This window comes from Mustela putorius, unplaced genomic scaffold (genome assembly GCF_011764305.1).
Source record: "Mustela putorius furo isolate JIRA1106 unplaced genomic scaffold, ASM1176430v1.1 tig00003834_pilon_pilon_pilon, whole genome shotgun sequence".
Taxonomy (NCBI): Eukaryota; Metazoa; Chordata; class Mammalia; order Carnivora; family Mustelidae; genus Mustela; species Mustela putorius.
Genome location: NW_025421987.1, coordinates 96,806,735 through 96,830,112, shown reverse-complemented (window position 1 = coordinate 96,830,112; position 23,378 = coordinate 96,806,735). Strand labels below are relative to the sequence as shown.

At 35.8% G+C, this 23,378-nt stretch overlaps 1 protein-coding gene across 14 annotated transcripts in view; it reads right to left on the bottom strand.

The window, feature by feature from the left end:
• Window positions 1–23,378, bottom strand: part of LRCH3 (leucine rich repeats and calponin homology domain containing 3) — a 146,189-nt gene that overhangs the window by 87,863 nt on the left and 34,948 nt on the right. For all 14 annotated transcript variants that reach the window (XR_006609213.1, XR_006609214.1, XM_013052645.2 and 11 more), the window contains exons 2-4: window positions 6,855–6,999; window positions 4,794–4,920; window positions 1,612–1,717 (exon numbers count right to left, since the gene is read on the bottom strand). Coding sequence is in view for 12 of the 14 variants with exons in the window: in XM_013052645.2 (XP_012908099.2) it covers window positions 1,612–1,717; window positions 4,794–4,920; window positions 6,855–6,999 (378 nt within the window). In the remaining 2 variants the exon portion in view is untranslated. The remainder of the gene's footprint in view (window positions 1–1,611; window positions 1,718–4,793; window positions 4,921–6,854; window positions 7,000–23,378) is intronic.

Below are 23,378 nucleotides of genomic sequence, written 5' to 3'. Positions count from 1 at the left end.
GCAATATATTACTTTATAACAATTAAAATTTAAAATCAAAATGGCAATGAGACATACGTCTTATCTACCAAACCACCAATTAATGAACATGAACTCACACACTAACATATATAGCTACTGGAATAAAGCTTTCTTCCCATCTCAGTTTGGCTGAATATGCTGAGATTACAAGATAAGCTTTAAAGCCATTTAAAATTATATGTGTGACTCACCATTTTCTTGTAACATATATTTAAATTTTGATAGAGAAATCAATTAGATGATAAAACTATTAGACTGTAACTGTCATTTAAAACTCTGAATTTTCATTTTCACTAAAATCCCAATGTTTTCATTAATTGATTTTGTAGTAAGTCCATATTATTATATTAATATGCCTTTAAAGATCAATCACCGTAAGTGGGTCCTGAGTAGAAGGGTAATCTTGGATAGAAATTTTGGGTTATGAGACTTATGGCATGATGTTGATCAGTTCTGCTGGGGGCCTTCATTCTTATTCCTGAGGGGGTAAAAGTAGACCCAGGAGGAAATGAGGAAGGGCTCTAAAAATAAAAGGTGTAGAGGTTACTGAGTAAGTGAGTAAGATGAAAGTTATGCAGGATTTTGGCTAGTCTGACCGCACTAAGTGTATAAAAGTGGACTAAAAGGTCACTTACTGAGATAGTTTGACATCCAAAATGTCAGTCATACTTGTATGAACTAAAAATTTGTTAGAACTAAAAATCATACTGGATTAAACTGGTGTTAACATTTGGATTCCACAGTGAAGCAAAAGTTTCATTAGTTATTTCATTATTTACTACACAAGTCGATTTTTGTAGAAGAACCTACAGCATCGTAGTCATGAATATACCTTCTAAAGGACAAAGGTAAGGGAAAGTGGATGGGAGTACAGATGAAGTTTCCCGGAGCTGATCACTACTTTGGCTGGATTATTCATTGCTCTCATCTATATATGAAATTTTCCATAATAAAATTAAAGAAATATATACTCTGATCCAAGTTCTCCCCATTTTTCATTTCTTTTTATGGCTTCTTTCATGAATTCATATTTTGAAGGATTGATAAATTATTCTTAATTTGTTTAATCATTTTTATCATTTAGATACATATACCAGAGCCTATAGTAGGCCTAAGAGAACCAGCCTCCCAGTGCAGTCTCTCACTGCATTCATTATTCATTCTACACATCACCTCATTAACTAGCCACAACCATTAATTAGCCTCTATCTGAACATTTCCAGGGAAGATTAAGTTCAAGTTAAGTCTATTTTAAGTCAGTGCAAATTGCAGGAATATTTTTCATCACACTAAACTATTTCCTAATCAAAAACATGATCTATTTCTCCCAATAGTTGCAAGTACTAAAACTTTCAGGGACCCTACCTTGCATTATGAATTAATTCTGACACGATCTAAAAATACAATCACTGGTTAATAGCTATTGGAGTTTTTCACTGAAGACTCTAACTTTAAAATCTATTAAGTAGCTGAACTACTGTATCTCCAACGTTGCCTATAACTCGTATACATTTTTGTCTTGTACCTATCAGTCTGAGAGATCTTCAAAATAAAACAAAAAATAACAAAACAATTATTTCAGTTTCTTACCTTCAGGCAAACGTACTAAGTGGTTTCTTCTTACATTAAGGTCTCTCAAGGCCTCCAAATTACCAATTTGGGAAGGTATTGTTTGAATTTCATTGCAGCTCACATCCTATCTCAAAAAGATATAAGGTAAAGAGTTGTTCTAATATTACAAATTTGTCCACTTTAAACCATGTGTAAAATGAGGTTTGATAAAGTAATACTATGATCTGTCTTAACTGTAAAAAAAAAAAAAAAAAAAAAAAATTCTGTGTCCCCTTGTTAATTCTAAAAATGTAGAGGCCTCTGACTGATTTTACACATTTTATATGGATCTACACTAATTTTATGAGCAGAACAAAAATTAAATGACACGATATGGACAGAAGGCCTAGGATCAAATCAAATGAAAATTCTAGTGAAAAGGTAAATTAGAAAAAAGTATATCAACAGATCTATTTAGGACAATATTTTATACGTGTTTTAATGAAATTAGAAGAAAAAAACAAAACAATAGTAAAAATTATAATGATAAAAAAATTGAAAGGAACTCCTATTTTCAAAATACCAGCTCACCTGCTCAAAAATGTAAAATAAAAATGCACTGAAGAGGGGCGTGTGGGTGGCTCAGCTGGGTGAGCGATTGCCTTTGGCTTAGGTCATGATCCTGGAGTCCTGGGATTGAGTCCCGCATCAGTCTCCCTGCTCAGCAGGGAATCTGCTTCTCCCTCTGCCCCTTCCCCTCTCATGCTCCTTCTTTCTCAAATAAATAAATAAAATCTTTAAAAAAATGCATTGAAGATAGCTCAAAAAATTCTTTATCAATCTGAAAGTGAGGGAAAAAATACTGAAGTACACATAACTCATAGGCCATGGAAAAAATAGACACTGCTCTACTGGCATCTGATCAAGCTGGTACCAACACAAGTATTATGTGGGCCTTCTGGTATATTGGTCAACATCTTGATTCCACTAGTTCTGAGAAGAGGCTGACTACAGATTCCAAGACTGACAAATTCAGAATTCCTTAATTCTGAGACCAGCCAGAAAAATGTATAGCATTTTTCCATGTATAACAGCAGGAAGTTGTCTAGGTTAATAAAAGCTCCAAGATGCCACATTAACACTTAGAACTCCTTTAGAATATGAGTAAAAAGACAATATTAATAGACTATTTGAAAAGACCACTTACCAAAACTTCAATAATCTTCAAACATTATTTTTATATTTTCCCATAATATTCTTAGAGAAAATATTACTTTACTTTTCCTACCAATTAATGACTGAAGTAGAATCAGTAGCTATACTTTTTAGTCCAATGATCTGGGCATCAAAATTAAAAGGAAGAGAAGTTGAAAGGATAGGGAAAACTGAACCTGAGCCAGAAGGTAATAGTAATTTATAATATTTCTCTTGGAAAATGTATATCTTGAAAGACTGAAGTTTACTTTCACTTAAAAATGAAGGGAAGGGTGGCTCAATCAGTTAAGCCTCTGCCTTCAGCCCCGCATGGGACTCCCCACTTAGTGGGAAGTCTGCTTGTCCCTCTGCTTCTGCCCTTCCCCCTGCTTGTGCTTTCTCTCACTCTCTTGCTCTAATAAATGGATAAAATCTTTGAGGGGAAAAAAAAAAAAAAAACAATGAAGAGAAATAGCGGCACCTGGCTGGCTCAGTTGGAGAAGTAGGTGACTCTTGATCTTGGGGTCTTTAGTTTAAGCCTCATGTTGGCTATAGAGACTACTTAAATAAATAAACTTTAAAAAAAAAAAAAAAGGAAAATAAAGGAAAAAAGCAATAAGGATGTTGTGAAAACATGTTTTATCAAGTAGAAATCAGGAGCTTTGGGATTATTAATTCTCACTCGGGCGCCTGGGTGGCTCAGCTGGTAAGGCAACTGCCTTCGACTCAGGTCATGATCCTGGAGTCCCTGGATCAAGTCCTGCATCGGGTTCCCTGCTTGGCAGAGAGTCTGCTTCTCTTTCTGACCCTCCCTCTTCTTATGTTCTCTTTCTCTCTCTCAAATAAAAATAATAATAATAATAATTCTCACTCTGGCACAAACTATATAACTGAGGGTATCGATTTACCTCTTCTGTAGAAAGCTAAAAGCTCCTTCTACAAGATATAGCTTAGGTATTTATGATTCAATAAGCAGATACAGAAAGTTCTGGTTTGAAAAATCAGAATCTGAATCACAAGCAAAATTTACTGTTAGTTCATGTTAATAACCCAAGCTCTGAAGAAATGCCAACAAACCTGTATTTTGGACTTTATTTCCTAGATCTTATTGTCTCTAAATAAATAGTCTAAATACTCCAGATTTAATATATTTGTGTATTTTTACATGTGACCTTTTATATTTATAATTCACCTGAAAAAAAGAGAGAGCTAATGTGTGGTCCAGTTAAATTACATGTGCATTTTTTGTTTATGATGTCTATCTTTGTTAATAAACCTACATGAAACTATCCTTCCAAATCTCAATGGATAAAATTGTATTTGACCATTTCAGAAATACAAAACATGGGCTCTGAAGTTAAGGTAGGCTGATTTCAAATTCTATTTCAGTTATGGAACCTGGGGCAAATTATCTAAGTGCTACTTTCCTCGGGTTTAATATGATAATTATAATACTTAATTCATAATGTTACTGTGGTGTTTAATCGGAAAAGTTCCATTCCCATGCCCAGAACATAAGTACTAAAGAATAACAAGGAGTAGTAAATGAAAGTCAAACTTCTCAGAAACTATAAAGCAGTAAAGAATAGCTTACTTTATGGAAGGCGAGGGGTGCTAGAGATAGCACATAAGACAAAAAAAATAAGCCTGATCTTTGTAGTGCCTGTTCCCCTGTAGGGGCTAACCAAAAATCGGAACACTGACACTATTAAGATTTTGAAAAATTCAAATGCATTATTAACTTATATCTCAAAAGTTTAGTAACGTGGAAATCAATGAATACTGGTTAAAATTTAATTCTAATGATTTTCTCCCAGTCCACGTGGGTCTATTAGACTTGCACTTTAAGTACTTTAACTCTGTCCTGAAACACTTTAGTACTGATCAATCAGCAAAACTTCACTATTCATACCTGAAGAAAACTAAACAACACACCTTAATAATGGGTCTTTATCACATGACAGATTATGGTATGACTATGGATATACATACATGTGGGACAGTGAAAAAGTAAAACATTAACTTACAAGTTCTGTTAAATGTCTGAGATGTCCAATTTCCTCTGGAAGTGACACCAATTTGTTATTACTAGCAATTAAGACTTTCAGTGGTAAATTACACAAGTGCACTGGTAACGTTGACAGTTGGTTCCGACTAAATGGATAAGTAGAAAAAGAAAGGAGTAAGAACCCACCACTCAAGAAAGAAATTTCCATCTTTCCTATTCTACACTCAGTAAAGTGACAAACCTAAGTCTTGGAAGGAACAAACAGGATATCAGATTTGGATTCTGGCCTCCATTTCCTCACGTATCACCTTTGTGATTTTAAGCACAGCATTATTCATTTTTTACACAGATTCCTCATATATAAGTTGAGGATCTTAATAACTCTTCTACCTATCCTACAGGACCCTGTACCATAAAATTCCTTTGTAAATAATGATGTGCTATATAAACACAACATATATTATTTATTTAAATTACTGTTATGAATGATAAAGTGATTTAAAAATACAGTAGATGACTGTTATCCTCTCCTGTCTTCCAAACAAGAGTTATAAACATAAAAGTAGTTGTATCTACTCCCTCACCATTACATACATTATAATCAAATGTATATAAATGATCCAAATATAGTTCTATGGAAAACAAGTGACAGGCTGTGATTTCAAATATGTTACACCAGCTGAAGTATAGGTATATAAATCTTTTATGGGGCACTTGGGTGGCTCAGTTGGGTAAGCAACTGCCTTCGGCTCAGGTCATGATCCGGGAGTCCCAGGATCGAGTCCCACATTGGGCTCCCAGCTCCAAGGGGAATCTGCTTCTCCCTCTGACCTTCTCCCCTCTCATGCTCTCTCTCACTATCTTTCTTTCAAATAAATAAATAAAATCTTAAAAAAAAAAAGAAATCTTTTATATATATAAAAATATGCGAAATCAGTACTGAAAATATACATCTATCATTAGGATAAAAATAAGTTAAAATTTTACTTATATAGATTTAAGCTTTTCATCTCTAGGGTCAGTTCACCCCATTTCCAAGACCTTTTGCTGATTTGACTAATATAGATAACGAGTCTTTAAAACTTTTTCAATCAGTCATTCTATTCTGGGATGCCTGGGTGCCTCAGTCAGTTAGCATCTGCCTTTGGCTCAGATCACGATCCTGGGGCCCTGGGATCAAGCGCAGGGAGCCTGCTTCTCCCTCTCCTCCCCACTTATGCTCTCTCACTATCTCTGTTGCTGTCTCTCTCTCAAATAAAATCTTAGAAATAATAATAATATTAAAACAATTCTATTCCTAGACATTTATCTTAAGGAAAGAGAAAGATAAACATTTACAAACAAGAGTCTCTGCCAGTATTACTTTTACCATGGCAAAAACCTGAAATAAACTAAGTATCTGAGAGGGAAAATGAGTTTTAGAAGTATATAAACTATAGAATAAAATCTTCACATACAAAAATACTTCCAAAGAGTATATCATGCCAAGGGGAAAAATATCATTTAGAAATTTGATTGAAAGCCTAGAGAAAAAGGAAAACATCACCTATAATTATAACTCAGATACAACATTGTGATGAATTTTCTTCATACTTTTCTACATTTGCTCATTATTTTCCAGTGAATATAACTTTTATAACCAAAAAAAACAGTGAAAGAAGTATTCTAAAATATGAAAAAATAGAAAGGAGTTAAATAAATGCATTTACACATTCAGAACTTAGTACACAAAAATGCAAAATCACAACAATGAAAGTACTTTCAGATCTATTCTCATTTGAGAAAGCTTATTTGAAAATGTAATTGAAGAATCACTACAAGACTACTGTAAGCCTATCAGGCCAATGACCCTTACAGTTTCTTAATTATTGCAAAGCTAAAGGCAAAGGGAGAAAACTAGAAGCACATAGGAAATATTGTTAATTCAGCCTAAGAATGAATATGAATAGATAATGTAAATTTCAGTGATACTGCAGATATGAATAGATAATGTAAATTTCAGTGAAAGGGAAGAGAGAACTGAAAATACCATATAAAACTAAAAATTAAAAAAAAATAAAGAAAGAAACAGCATCCTTACCTAATATTTAAGAATGTTAGAGCTTGTAAGTTTAGAATTGCCTCTGGTATATACCGAATACAATTTTGGTATAAGTTGAGATTCTCGAGAGAAACAAAATGACATGCTTCTATGGGAATCTCAGAGAGACGATTTCGTGACAGATCTGAAAGAAAAAATAAATTAAGTTTTAAGGTCAAACATTAGAACTCCAAAATGTTAGATAAATAAGCAGGTTTCATGATTGTCTGAATTCCCAAGTGTTTCCATCGTGAAGAATGGTCTAGAGTAAACATTCAAATATTTATTATTCAACTGAAAAAAACATTTTAACATACTCCTCTCCATCTTTTTGTTGGGAAATACTGATTCCTTCTCTGAGTACCCACATATACTTAAAAAATAAAACCAGTATTTTTTGTAAGTAACACAAATCCTAAGGCATATCTGTCCACAATTACACCAAAGATCATACTAAGTATCAAATATCCTAGGAAACAAATAGATCCTAAAAACCACCTTCCCAAAAGCATAGACAACATTCTGGGATTTTAAAAAAAAAAAACAAAAAACTTAAAAAAACTTAAAAAAAAAAACTGCCCCCCCCTTAAGATTTTTTTTATTTATTCATTTGAGAGAGACAGAGAATAAGCAAGAGCATGAGTAAAGGAGACAGTCAGAGGGAGAGGGAAAAGCACACTCCCTGCTAAGCTGGGTGCCTGACATGAGCCTCAAACCCAGGAACCCTGGATCATGATCTGAGCTGAAGGCAGATGGTTTGACTGACTGAGCGATCCAGGTGCCCCATTATACTGCCCCTTTCTTTATCATCAAAGATTATCAGGGTCATGTCAAAAGTAGTCAGGAACCATTCTGCTTCTAGGCCAAAGATGAGACAAATCTCAGCTTCAATGGAGACAATAATTACAAAGGACTCCAATGTATCACATACGTTGAATTATATTAGTTTATAATGACATCTAGCCCTTTCCCCCAAAAGATGATAGAGAACGCATTCATTATCTCATAAACTGATAAAGTAAGGGGAAAACATTTAACTTGCCTTTCCTCTATGAACTGTATCACTGAGTAACCAAACAGATAAAGTGTCTGTTAAGTGTTCGCCTTATAAATAAAAAATGATAGAATGTCACCATTTTGCAACCCTCAATGAATTAATGGATCTAGAATTGAGTATTAACAGTTTTTTTAATAATTTTTTTAAATTTTTAATTTATTTGACAGACAGAGATCACAAGAAGGCAGAGAGGCAGGCAGAGAGAGAGAGGAGGAAGCAGGCTCCCTGCAGAGCAGAGAGCCTGATGCGGGATTCAATCCCAGGACCCCAAGATCATGACCTGAGCTGAAGGCAAAGGCTTAACCCACTGAGCCACCCAGGCGCCCTATTAACAGCTTTTTTTAACAACAAGACAATCAGAAATTGTATGCCTCCCTCTGGAAGAATAGAAAATCACTTATGGTCTTGCCAGAGGGACAGAACCCACATCTACTGAAGCTTTTGCTAACTTCCAGGAAATGGAGAAGACAAAGGCATCTGCTGACATAAAGTCACTCTGTCATTATCCATTTAGAGCTAGTTAAATATACTGTGAGATTCACTTGCTTACCACTGTTTTCTCTCTTCTTCTGCCCTATCTCAAAGTCTCTGTTGGCAATTATTGGTGAGAATCATTTACTGAGAACATCTCCTAAATGGAGGACTTGTATTACTGTGTGTCCACAAATATCTTGCTTTCACCACAACATGTGAATAATACCTGCTTAGGTATAGGCACAGGTCCTTTCTTAGGAACGTGTAGATGTTATATTACTACCATCTAGCTTCCAGGGTCACATGGAGTAGTCTGGCACATATACGATGATTTTTTCCTTTGTAAACAGCTTATTTTTCTTGTCTCCCCACCATCCTCAACAGTTTAGTCTGGAACTCAGCAGGCTCTTTCAGTTTTTCTTCAAACCAGAGACATGTTTGCCTAGTATAGCTTTAGTTACTGCACCTCCTTCATTTGTTCTCTCTCCTTCCATAGAAACATATATCTATATCTATATCTGTATCTATACACCCACTGATTACCCCATTTGGCTATACTCTTCTACTCAATGTATCAGACCAGGAATTTGAGTCTCACCAATAATCACCCTTTCCACAAGTTAATATATAAAAAAGCTCCCCGCTTTTTGTTTTCTTTTACCCTATGATTAGAAGCACGTCTCTCTATTTCTCTTGAAAATCTAAGATAGTTTATTTTGTTTTGCCTGTTAAATCTGTCAATAGAACAGAAGTTTCTACTTCTGTTCTATTTTACTGAAATCACTTGTTCCAGATGCAATCCTTGTTCATCCTGTCTCTGGCTGCTGGTGTTCCTTTAAGTGAACTGTTTTCGTTTGCCATTCATGGCTTGCATCATCGTCATCTTGGAGCTCATCCTTCAAGCTGCTTGGGAGTCCCTTGAAAGGCAGTTAACACCAAAATTGTAGAAGCAACCTCTACAATGGGATGGAAGTAAGCTTTTACTCAAGTGCAGAGTTCATTCTGAGGACTCAAAAATTTTGATAATTGCCCCACAGGCTATTACCTCTTGTTTTCATTTGGATCACATTATATTCCCCAAACTCACATATTCCCTCTAGGCCCCTCCAGCCTACATGCCACAGAGCTGTTTCACTCTCAAGTGATAGTTAGTAACTGAAGTTGGGAAACAGATCACTATCTTGCCAAAATGCCTCCCCATATTGTATTCATTAGGAAAAAGTTTTAATGCCCTAGTTAACAAAGACCATCAAATACTTAAGACTAAAATTTTCCTATAAAATCACATTATAAATAGTTTCTTTCATACTAAATGCAGTAAGAATTCTTTTTTTTTTTTTTTTATCAATCCCTATTTAAATTTTATTACTATAATTTTAAAAGTTGAAGAAATGAGGAGTGCCTGTTTGGCTCTTGATCTCGGGATCATGAGTTTGAGTCCCACACTGGGTGTAGAGATTACTTAAACAAATACATAAACTTAAAAAGTTGAAGAAATTAAAGAAATTAAATTCATTGTAAACTGCTCCTTATTTAAATTTAACCCTCCAAGATGACAGCTCCAGGCAACAGATTAAATTTAGGCAGGGATTACGCTGCCTAATTGATTTAAGCTTAAATTGAACCTTAAACATGATTTAAGCTCAGTCTGTTAAGCATCTGCCTTTGGCAGGTCCTGGCATCCAGCCCTGCATCAGGCTCCATGCTCAGCAGGAAATCTGCTGAGTCAGCTTCTACCTCCCTCCCCACTCAAGTGCTCTCTCTCAAATAAATAAATAAATAAATAAATCTTTAAATTACTTAAAATCCAGGAAAATGAAACAAATAACTTCCAACATTTTTTTATCCCCATGTTAAGCAGGGAAAAAATAACAGCAAGATATATACTAGGCTTAGACGCATTTCAATAAATGAGTACTCCTTAATTTTTTAATATTTAGCAAATTTAAGATATAATCTATTTTTGAAACCAGAGTTTTGGATAAGGGTTCTTACAAGTTCTTCCACTTAAATTGTATTTTTATTTCAATTTGAGAAGACAAGTAGCTACTTCCTTATGTTAACTAAGTAATTTTTTACAGGCTATAAATCTATGATCATATTACAGAAAATACTACAAAGTACTAACAGTTTATAAAAAATATTTTTTGTCACACTCCCTCAAGGAAGAAATAATTTTATAATCAAAGAAATGTGTTTTAAAAAGCCTTCATGGGTGCCTGGGTAGCTCAGTTGGTTAAGTCTGACTCTTGATTACAGTTCAGGTCATGATCTCATGGGTTGTGAAATCCAGCTCAGCAAGGAGTCTGCTTCAAGATTCTCTCCCTCTGCCCTTACACCCACTTGTGTGCTCTCTCACTCTCTCTCTCAAATAAATAAATAAATTTTTTAAAAAAGCCTTTAAGAAATAACCTTCAGTTTAAAAAACTATGGGTATGTAGTATTCTTAAAACTCTTTCTGGTTATAAAAGCAATGATGCTAACTTCATATGGAGAGAAGACTACATAAAACATATATGCATTCAAAGAAATAAAAATATTGCCAGTACCCTAGAAGCTCCAATGTAGCTGTTCTTGATCATAATCTTTTCCCTTGCCAAAAGAGAAACTAATCTACTGATTTTAGTGATAATCATTTCCTTGATAGTTTTAACACTTTATAATTTTTAGTACTAACTACCTATTGTTTTGGAGATCAGAAGTCAGAAATAAATCTCATTGGGTTAAAATAAAGGTGTGTTGGCAGGGCTACATTTCTTTTGGAGATTTAGGGGAGAATTTGTTTCCTTCTATTTTCATGTAAGGTATATCATGCAGTAGTTCCTTCATTTTCACTGTCTTCATAGTTCTCTTTTATATAAACATGCCACAGTTTATTTGCTTATCCTACTAATGATGAACACTTCAATTACACATTGATCTAGATGAATATCCAGGAGTGAAAATTCCGTAATAAGATGTAGGAATCTTCAGCTTCACAAGAGAATGACAAATGGTTTTCCAAAGTGGTTACACCTTGTGTAACTATTGTGTGGAAGACTTCTTGTGGCTTCACATCTTTTCCAATACTTGTTATTATGAGATGTCTTAATATGTTTATTTTGTTTTAAAGATTTTCATACAGTGGCATTTCATTGTGATTTTAATTTTCATTTCCTTTATTATTAATGAGGTACTACAGCTTTTCATTTGTTTATTGGCCATAGATTTCCTTTCTTATAAAGTCTTTTGATTTGTTGGAGATCTTTATAAATTCTGAATATGAAGCTGGTATCAATTATATCTGCTGCAAATCTCTTCCCTCACTTTGTGGTTTGAAGTTCCACACTCTTTGTGGTATCTCTGATGACAGTCTTTAATACAGTAAAATGTCTTATTAATGTTTTCCTTTATGGTTAGTGGTTTTTACAGTTTTAAAGGAAAATCTTCCCTTAAGTTTATAAAAAGATATATTCTTCTGAAAGTTTTATAGTTTGACCATCGCATTTACCATACCAGGTATTGTTTTTCTAGTATGATATGAAGTTAGGAGGCCAATTTCAATTTTTCCTACAGGGATATCCATTTATCCCAGTGACCACTAATGAAAAGATCATCTTCCCTCCTATTATTTGCCAATAACACCTTTGTCATATACCAGGTGTCTATATTTGTATGGGTCTTCTTGAAAGCTAATACACTGCACTATTGTCAGTATTACTCAATCTTAATTACTACAGCAGGATAATAATTCTTGCCATCTAGCAGAGTGATGTGTTCCTAAACTGCTAAGGTATTCCTACCTCATCGTTCTTCAAGTATTTCTTGGCTTTCTAGGTCCTCTGCATCTCCTTTTAAACTTCAGAATGGGCTTGTTTAATTTCATGAAAACACTTGCTGGAGATTGCAGTGAGTCAAATATCAATTTGAGAAGAAATAACACCTTTACAATATTGAATTTTTCAATCCACGAACATCTCCAATAATTAATAAAAGTCACCTTTAATTTACCTATTAATAAAGTTTTATAATTTTCCTCAGGAGGGTTTTACACATTGTTTACTTGCTTTATCCCCAGTTCTATTGAGATGATCATAAGATTTTTATCTTTACTTATATTAATGTTTTATAAGTATATTAGATTAGAAATATTTTCTAGTTTCCATTATGATTTCTGTCTTATTCTGTCAGAAACATATTCTTTAATTTCTGAACACGTAAGGACACTCTAATTACCTTTTTGTTGATTTCTAACAACTTTATTATAGTAAAAGAATACTCTTGGGGCACCTGGGTGGCTCAGTGGCCTCTGCCTTCAGCTCAGGTCATGATCTCAGGGTCCTGGGATTGAGCCCCGCATCTGGCTCTCTGCTCAGCAGGGAGCCCGCTTCCTCCTCCCTCTGGCTGCCTCTCTGCCTTCTTGTAATCTCTGTCTGTCAAATAAATAAATAAAAATTTTAAAATGTTATGTTATTTCAATCCTTTGATGTTTATCTGCATTTTCTTTATGGATCAGCATATGGTCCATTTTAATAAATATTCTGTGTGAGTCTGAAAAGACTCCTTATGTTATTTCAATCCTTTGATATTTATCTGCATTTTCTTTATGGATCAGCATATGGTCCACTTTAATAAATATTCTGTGTGAGTCTGAAAAGAACGTGTACTCTACATTTCTACATTGCACATAGTATTTTAGTTAGGTCTATTAGGTCCTATTTGTTTGACTACATTGTTCAGGGCTCATCTTTACTTTTTGGGGGCAGTTTATTTATATCAATTGCTGACAAAGGTATATTACAGTCTTCTGTTACTATTACTATTGCTATCTTGTCTATTTCTCTCTGTAATTCTTTAGCCTCTTCTTTATATATTTTGGGATTTTTGTTACTGTGTTCCTATGAAATTTTAAACTATTAAATTTTTCTGATAAATCAAATTTTTATAATTCTTAAGTTACTTTTTTTTAAGATTTTTTTTTTATTTATTTGACAGAAAGAGAAACAGTGAAAAAGGGAACACAAGGAGGGAGAGTACGAGAGGGAGAAGCAGGCTTCCCCACGAGCAGGGAGCCTGATGTGGAGTTTGATCCCAGGATCCTGGGATCATGACCTGAGCCAAACATAGACACTTAACTGACTAAGCCACCCAGGTGCCCCTTTAAATTACCTCTTTTATTTCTAGTATTGTTCTTTGCTTTGAAATTTCTTCATTTGGTTGGTTTGGGGGACTGATTTTAATGTGACTCCCATTAAAATCAGTCCCCCAAACCAACCTGTTCATGCCCTTGTATAACAACCCCTCCAACTGAGTATGGGTGGGACTTCATAAGTAGCCGATATACATTTGACCCTTGAACAATGTGGGTGAGTTAGGAGTGCCATCCCCCAACACAGCTGAAAACTGGGTATAACTTTTGACTCCCTCAAAACTGAACTCCTAATACTCTACTGTTGATCAGAAGCCTTACCAACAGCAGAAACGGTCAATTAACATACACCTTGTATGTTATATGTATTATATACTGTATTCTCACTATAAAGTAATCTAGAAGAAAGAAAATGTTTAGAATATCTTATGGAAAATATATTTATAGTACCATACTATAAAAAATCTGCATGTAAGTGGACCCGAGCAGTGCAAACCTATATTGTTAAAAAATCAACTTAGACTTGTCTTTAACCAAAGATTGCAAAGAAAATGTATGTCATTCCTGTGGTTGTAACTATCTGTTTCTCTCTGTTGCAGCTTTGAAGAGTCAAGCTATCATGAATTTTACCCCTGAAAGGAAATAAATTCTGCCAACAACCTGAAGAGGCTGGAAGCAGACCCTTCCCTAGTCAAGCCTCTTGATGAAAACGCAGCCCCTGTCAACACCTTGATTGGAACCCTGCTGCAGACCTAGCTAAGCTGTGCCTGGACACCTGATCAGACTCCTGATCCAAAGGAACCATTAAGCTCTTTAACTGCTAAATTTATGATAGTTTGTTAAAGCACAGGGAACAATATAGTTAGTTAATTTATCTATAGAATATCTTTCAACACTTCTCAATCATGTTTTGAATGTGTCTCTTATAAACAGCATATAGATTTTGCTTTCTTTTTATTGCCCAACAATCTTTATCTTTCAACTGAAACACTCTATATTTAACATAATTACCCAGTGTATTTGTATTTTTAAAGCAGTCATGTTATTTCTAGCTCTTTGATTATCTATGCTCTTTTCTTTATTGCTAAAATCTAAATTATGTTCAAAACAGTGAGGTACTCAGCTAGAACACAGACTCAGTTTCCAATTTTTTTAATTACTCAAGTTCAAACTAGTGGAATATGGATATAGAATTTAACTACATTTGACTTATTGACTAATTAATGTAGGAAAATATCATTTACAGGCAGTGTCCTGAGTCCTGTATATAAACCAAATGCTTCAAAAGACCTCATGTTTTTCTGAAGAGGGAAAAAGATTTCTCAGCTTTGAGAACTATCTTTACACAATAATGCCAAAGAAATGCTATATATTTGCAAATATATCAGTTTTCCAGTATTTTCTATCTCATGATGGAAATGCTTTTGCCTATTCAGTTCTTTAGGACAGAATTCTGGAATCACTTTTTTCTAATCTAAACCTATCAACAAACACTATCAGTTTATTGGTCCAAATGTATCTTGAACCCATTCATTTCTCTTTATCTCCTCTGTCACTGCTTAATCTAAGATTCAAATAAAACAACACATGGAAAATTATTTCATAAACTATAAAACACAAAAAGGCACACATAAAGTGAGCTTCCTAGGGTTGAGAGCAATACAACAAAAACAAGTAACAAAACTCCCCAAATTATATGGAATTGTGCAAGGTCAAAGTGCAATATAAAAATTTATGATCTTTGGTCACCAAAATGAAGCAATATTGCATTCAGTATACCCTACTTCTAAAAGACAAAAATGCAGAAAACATTTACTTAATGATTTACATTAAAATGTTTAAAACAATTTTCTTATCTTTCAGTGAGGTTAAATAAGCACAAAGGTTAGTGTATCTTTTTGTTACTGGAGTAAGCTTTTGATTTCACACATACTCACAAAACTAGTTATTGTCACACAAACCTCCTAAGTTTCCAACTCTGTGTCTGTGTAATCAATCTTAGCTTGTTTTCTAGACTGCTAATTCAATTGAGATTTGCCAAGTACTACAAAAAGCCACAAACTGGATAATAAACAACTTTGCAATTAAGTTATTAAGTTACTCCTATGTATCATATCCTCCATGTGGCCTTGGTCTTTCACTAGCCATTATCTTTTCTTCTAATGCTAGTGACATGAGCCAACAACTGTACCACTCTTTGGCACAGACCTTGGATGTATTATTCAGTTGAGCAAAGCATAAAAAACCCATTTTGGCCTGATAAAAATATGAGAAAAGTTTTGGCTAAAGGATAAATCATGAAGTCTCAATAACTAAACTAAATAAATAACTAAACTAATGTTCAATAAAAAAGTTCTAGCATATTATGTTTGTAATAAAATGCCCAATTATTTTCCATATTTATGAAAGTCTTACCCTCAATGTCAAATTCAACTCAGAGATACTGCTGAGTTTTAAAATAATATGTTAGTTAAAGAAAAAAGCCTAAAAAAATAGTAAAAAGCATCCTAAATATTAATGGAAGGGGTGTATAAGAATCTAGATTCATACACCAAATATTTAATGAGTCTCTTACGTTATAAGGGTAGGAACTACGTCTGCTTTGTTCGACTCCGTACAATTGGCACTCAGTAGTTCCACTGCACATAGTATGGAGCTCAATAAAATATTCGTTCAAAAAATGAGCAAATAAATGGATAAAACAAAAACTGTCAACTCAGAAACGAGTAAGAATCCTGTCCTCCCTTATCCTTAGAGCTTCAGCTACAGTAAGACTGTAACATGACTAACATAGCTAAGAAAGGCCAAATCACAACTTTATCTTCCTTAATTTTTTTGTTGTTTTAAGAAGTATTACATAACCTGGATTGAAAATAACTTACTTCTTTTTTTTTTTTTTTAAGATTTTATTTATTTACTTGACAGAGAATCACAAGTAGACGGAGAGGCAGGCAGAGAGAGAGAGGGAAGCAGGCTCCCTGCTGAGCAGAGAGGCGATACGGGACTTGATCCCAGGACCCTGGGATCATGACCTGAGCCGAAGGCAGCGGCTTAACCCATTGAGCCACCCAGGCGCCGGAAAATAACTTACTTCTAAACAAGTACTTGGGGGTGCCAGGGTGGCTCAGTGGGTTAAAGCCTCTGCCTTCAGCTCAGGTCATGATCCCAGGGGTCCTGGGATCGAGCCCCGCATCGGGCTCTCTGCTCATTGGGGAGCCTGCTTCCCCTTCTCTCTCTTTCTGCCTGCCTCTCTGCCTACTTGTAATCTCTGTCTGTCAAATAAACAAATAAAATCTTTTAAAAAATAAATAAATAAACAAGTACTTACATAAAATGAATCAAATTCAACTTTACAGGGAAAAACTGTTATGTCTATCAAACTATAGATAAGCATCTTAGATTTATTTATTTGAGAGAGAAAGACAGAGAGAGAGACAGACAGATAGTGGGGGGAGGGGCAAAGGAAGAAGGAGAGAAATTGTGGAACAGACTCCCAGCTGATTGTGGAGCCTGACATGGGACTCAATCCCAGGACCCCAAGATCATGACCTGAGTTGAAATCAAGAGTCGGATACCTAGTTGCCCCAAATATTTTATAATTTTTTAAAAAGGCTGAAATAGGTTACAGCTGTAAAAGACTGCTTTAGGTATATAAAATAATAACACTGGACCTTTGTTTCATTTTCAAATATAAAATTTTTTAACTTATGATATTCCCTTTCTTTCTATTTATAAAAAATTACATGCACACTGATTTATAGTCCTATTTGCTACATGGATGCAGATTTTCATCTTATTTAAAGGGTTATAATCCATTATGAGCCAGATTTGATTATGAGAACCCCTGTATCTTTTTGATATGCCATCTTCATTTTTTTACTTTTGTTTTTGTTTTTAAGATTTTATTTATTTGACAGACAGAGATCACAAGTAGGCAGAGAGGGGCGCCTGGGTGGCTCAGTGGGTTAAGCCGCTGCCTTCGGCTCAGGTCATGATCTCAGGGTCCTGGGATCGAGTCCCGCATCAGGCTCTCTGCTCAGCAGGGAGCCTGCTTCCTCCTCTCTCCCTCTGCCTGCCTCTCTGCCTACTTGTAATCTCTCTCTGTCAAATAAATAAATAAAATCTTTAAAAAAAAAAAAAAAAACAAGTAGGCAGAGAGAGGAGGAAGCAGGCACCCCACTGAGCAGAGAGCTCGATGGGGGGCTAGATCCCAGGGCCCTGGGACCATGACCTGAGCCGAAGGCAGAGGCTTTAATCCACTGAGCCACCCAGGTGCCCCCCATCTTCATTTTTTTGAGCATTTCCTCATATTCTAACACAACAAGATGTTCCAGGTTTATCTTGTAAGCGTCCATGTCCCAGTTCTGCAATCAGCGATTTCTCTTTCACCCTTGTGTAACAAACTTCTGTGGCAAGTTACATTTGGAGGATGGGGGTAGGAGACAGAAGGGAAAGCCTCCAACCCCTAGGAAAGTTACAGAATAAAGTTACAGAATAAATGGTTGTTGGGGTTTTTTGTAAGCCACTAAGCTTTATAGTGGTCGGTTACACAGCAATAACCAAGAAAACAGAAATTGGTACCTGGAACTGAAGTGTGCTCTAACAAAAACTTAGAACACCTGGTGTTGGCTTAAAAGAAGGCATCAGGGGGGCACCTGGGTGGCTCAGTGGGTTAAAGCCTCTGCCTTTGGCTCAGGTCATTATCCCAGGGCTAGGATCAGGCCTAGGATCAGGGCTCTGTGCTCAGTGGGAAGCCTGTTTCCTCCTCTCTCTCTCTCTCTGCCTGCCTCTCTGCCTACTTGTGATCTCTGTCTGTCAAATAAATGAATAAAATCTTAAAAAAAAAAAAAGAAAGAAAGAAAGAGAAAGAAGGCATCAAGAAGTGGCCCTAAGGGCCTCGCAGAGCATGTTAGTGATGCAGGAAGGGCAATGAAAAAAATGCTACTGAAGACTGGAGAAAAGGGCACCCTAGTTCTGTCCCAGCATAACAATTCTCGCAGAACAATTAAAGAAACTAGAACCTGCCGTAATTTGGTAGGTAGAAAGGGTACCTAATGGGTTTAAATCACCATAAATACATGTGGCTATCTCTAGTGAAACACATTAGAGTTAAGAAATATATGACAACAAGCGCGCCTGGGGGTGGCTCAGTGGTTAAGCATCTGCCTTTGGCTCAGGTCATGATTTCTGGGTCCTAGGATCGAGTCCTGCATTGCGTTCCTTGCTCAGATGGGAGCCTGCTTCTGCCTCTCCCCCTGCTTGTGCTCTCTTGCTCTCTCTCTCTCAAATGAATAAATAAAATCTTAAAAAAAAAAAAAAGAAATATATGACAACAAAGTATTATTAAATCTTAATGAGAAAGGATGTACATATATTTACAACACACATATAAATATATTCCTGCAATTTACTAATTACCCTCCCTTATTTTTAGAAATATATTACACATTTTTCCTTTTCAAAAATAATGTAGAGAAAGCAAAAAACATTAACCAACTTAAAAGATCCTTTTTGCTCGCATAGTAAAAGAACATGAATTTCTGGGACGCCTGGGTGGCTCAGTTGGTTGGACGACTGCCTTCGGCTCAGGTCATGATCCCGGAGTCCCAGGATTGAGTCCCGCATAAGGCTCCCAGCTCCATGAGGAGTCTGCTTCGCTCTCTGACCTTCTCCTCACTCATGCTCTCTCTCACTGTCTCTCTCAAATAAATAAATAAAATCTTAAAAAAAAAAAAAAAAAAGAACATGAATTTCTGCCTAGAATGGATTTCAGTTTCACATAGTATTAGAAAACAAACTCAATTATTTAGTCTATAAAGACCACCCCTAACTGTAACTGAATTCTTATAATACAGTGTACCCCTGAACAACTTGGGTTTGAACTGTGCAGGTCCACAAATGTGGAGATTTTTTTTACAAATGTAGAAAATGTATCTCCTCTTATGATTTCAACATTTTCTATCCCCTAGATTTATTGTAAAAATACTGTATATAATACACATAACATATAAAATATGTGTTAATACATTTATATTATCAGTAAGACCTTCCATCAACAGTAGAGGATTAGTAGTTAAATACTGCAGGGAGTCAAAAGTTAGACATAGATTTTCAATTGTACTGGGGGTCAGTTTTCTTAACCTCCATGTCGTTCAAGGGCCAACTGTATTTGCTTCCATCTTGAAATAGTGTTTATCACATACTATGCCAATAAAAGTTTTCAAAGCCAGGGGCGCCTGGGTGGCTCAGTGGGTTAAAGCCTCTGCCTTCAGCTCGGGTCATGATCTCAGGGTCCTGGGATTGAGCCCGCATGGGGCTCTCTGCTCAGCAGGGAGCCTGCTTCCCCCCCACCCCTGCCTGCCTCTCTGCCTACTTGTGATCTCTCTCTGTCAAATAAATAAATAAAATCTTAAAAAAAAAAAAAGTTATCAAAACCATACCCAGAGGGGTGCCTGGGTGGCTCCGTGCGTTAATAAGCCTCTGCATTCGGCTCAGGTCATGATCTCAGGGTCCTGGGATTGAGCTCTGCATCAGGCTCTCTGCTCAGCAGGGAGCCTGCTTCCCCCCCTCTCTCTGCCTGCCTCTCTGCCTACATGTGATTTCTCTGTTAAATAAATAAATAAAATCTTAAAAAAAAAAAAACCATATCCAGAAACAATAAAATTTAGAGAAACACTATTATCTTAAATGAGACATAATCTAGTCAGATTTTAGTCCTAGTTCTACCATTTTTTTTTTTTACCATCTTCATCTCTAGAACATCTCTGAATCTCTTACTCTACACTTTCACTGAGATGCTTTCAATTATTTTACCTTTTTTTGCAGGTAAGAAGTACTAAGAGGTACTTTCTCCCAAGTCTATCTTTTCCATTATCTGTTTAAGAAACTTATAATTTTATGAATTAGAAGTGGTTAATTCCTACTTTCAGGGGACAAACTTAGAGCCCAAAGACCTAACAGTAGTATGGTTCCTTAAACAACATTTATCTATTTTCCTCCCAGCTAATTTATTAACTTTTCATTAATGTAAAATGAGAATGTTTGAGACTATGAAAGTCACAAGATCCAGAAAAAAGAACATAATCATTTTACTAATATAGTATTTATTGCTCACTTCTGATAAGATAGCAAAAAAGAAAAATCCCTAATCTTTATAACACAAAAACTTGTTAATAACTTAAATCTCTTAAAAGAAAACAATTATAAACATCTAAGTGGTATTTCAAACGTTTAATTAAACAAATTCTTTTTCTCTTCTTAGGAATCTGCTCAGTGTTGCTCCTTCTTTCAAACTGTTACAATTGCCGTTCTCCACAGAGGACAACTCCTAAGACAGCCCAAAGCCCCACACAACCTTGTTTTTTCTCAGACCAGTGTCCGACTTCTATACTAAACTGCCTGGGATCATTTCCTTTGACCAACCAGATCTAATTCAATCTCTCTTCTGACCCTCCGTTTTTCTTCCTATTCTCATGTAAGCTATCAGAAGAAATAATGTGATGGTGTATCTGTTAATAGGGCCACTTATTTGAATCACAAAGTAAGCTAAATTCAGTTGAATCAATTAATACAAATATCTTGAACTTAAACTTAAGTTTTCCATATCATGACAGATCAGCTTGAACCTACTCATCTATAAAGAACTTTTTCAAGTGTTTCTAGCTCTTATGCATGAACAGGTTACCTAAAGCATACAGGCGAAAAAGGGGAATGCCTGGGTGGCTCAGTGGGTTAGTAGGTGGTTTCTTCAATAAATTTTTTTTTTAAAAGATCTTATTCATTTATTTAACAGAGAGCGAGCACATGCAGGGAGAGCATCAGAGGCAGAGGGAGAGGGAGAAGCAGACTATCCACTGAGCAGGGAGCCTGATGTGGGGCTATATCCCAGGACCCCGGGACCATGACCCAGCTGAAGGCAGATGCTTAACTGACTGAGCCATCCAGGCATCCCTCAAATAAATAAATAAATCTTAAAAAAAAAAAAGCACATAGGGAAAATGGACCAAGGAGTATCTTTCCCAAACTTCTCTTTTTAAAAAGATGCTTTGGGGATATCTGGGGGGCTCAGTGGATTAAGTGTCTGTCTGCCTTCCCCTCAGGTCATGATCCTGGGACCCTGGAATCCAGCAGAGGCTCCCTGCACAGTGGGGAGCCTGCTTCTTCCTCTTCCTCTCCCCTCTGTTCACTCTCCCCTCTGCTCACATTCTGTCTCTCTCAAATAAATAAATAAATAAAATCTAAAAAAATTAGATGTTTTGGCCATTGTGTACTGCTTATTAGCATACACACATACAGTAAGACATTTTTTAGGGTGTTTGCTTAGTTCACAATGTTCCTAATTCATCTCATTCACAGGGGCTGGCTCCCTCCTTTTCAGAATTATATAGACCAGTCATTCTTAATCCTAAAAACATTCTCAAAGGAAGTCACTGAATTTTGGGATCTCGTCAATCTCTATACCCTGGTAACTCCTGTCCCTCCTTCAAGAGCTATCTCAAACATAATTTCCTTATACCTTCCTTGACTTGTCTAGGCATTCAAAGGATTTTCTATTTGTTTCTATTTTCTGTTTCTATTACCCCACTACAGTAATCACCACACATGGTACTGTTAATTCTTCATTAGAATTTAAGTTCTTTGAGACAAAAAGCTTTGTGTCTTTTGCATCTAACACAACATCTAACTTATTAAAAGGTCAATTTTAATTGCTAGAAGTAAGGTAACTCAGCCTGCTAACATCAGTTATTTCATGCTGAACAAATCTCTACCTAGCTATTTCGTTTTTTATTAAAAACTGAAAAATTAATCTTTTCTAAATAAAAAAAATTTTACTTGGTAGGTAACTAGTTAATTTTTAAAATGTGGGCTCCATGATGGGATTTATAAGAAAGGATCTTTAGTAGAGGAAATGTAGGAGACATACCTACAGACAAGGTCAGATTCCAACCACATCACTACCAACCCTCTGCAACACAACTTAAAAATGAATGGATTATCGGGTAAGAGATTAATATTCCAGATATATTATTTTTAAAAATCCTAAAACTCAACAACAAAACAACAACACAATTAAAAAATTGGGCAAAGGAGTCAAACAGAAGATACAAGAGCGGCCAATAAGCACAAAACGAGACAGTCAACATCACTATTCATTAAAGAATTGCAAATCAGGTGCGCCTGGGTGACTCAGTGGGTTAAAGCCTCTGCCTTCAGCTCAGGTCATGATCCCAGGGTCCTGGGATGGAGCCCCATGTCGGGCTCTCTGCTCCGCAGGGAGCCTGCTTCCTCCCCTCTCTCTCTCTGCCTGCCTCTCTGCCTACTTGTGATTTCTCTCTCTCTGTCAAATAAATAAAATCTTTAAAAAAAAATAATTGCAAATCAAAACCAAAATGAGATTCCACTTCACATCAATTAGAATGGGTATTTTAAAAAAAATTTTTATTTTTTATAAACATATAATATATTTTTATCCCCTGGGGTACAGGTACATGAATCACCAGGTTTACACACTTCACAGCACTCACCATAGCACATACCCTCCCCCAATGTCCATAACCCCACCCCCTTTCCCCCAACCCCCCTCCCCCCAGTAACCCTCAGTTTGTTTTGTGAGATTAAGAGTCACTTATGGTTTGTCTCCCTCCCAATCCCATCTTGTTTCATTTATTCTTCTCCTACCCCCTTAACCCCCACCCTTGCATCTCCATTTTCTCATATCAGGGAGATCATATGACAGTTGTCTTTCTCCGCTTGACTTATTTTACTAAGCATGATACCCCTAGTTCCATCCACATCGTCACAAATGGCAAGATTTCATTTCTTTTGATGGCTGCATAGTATTCCATTGTGTATAACTATCACATCT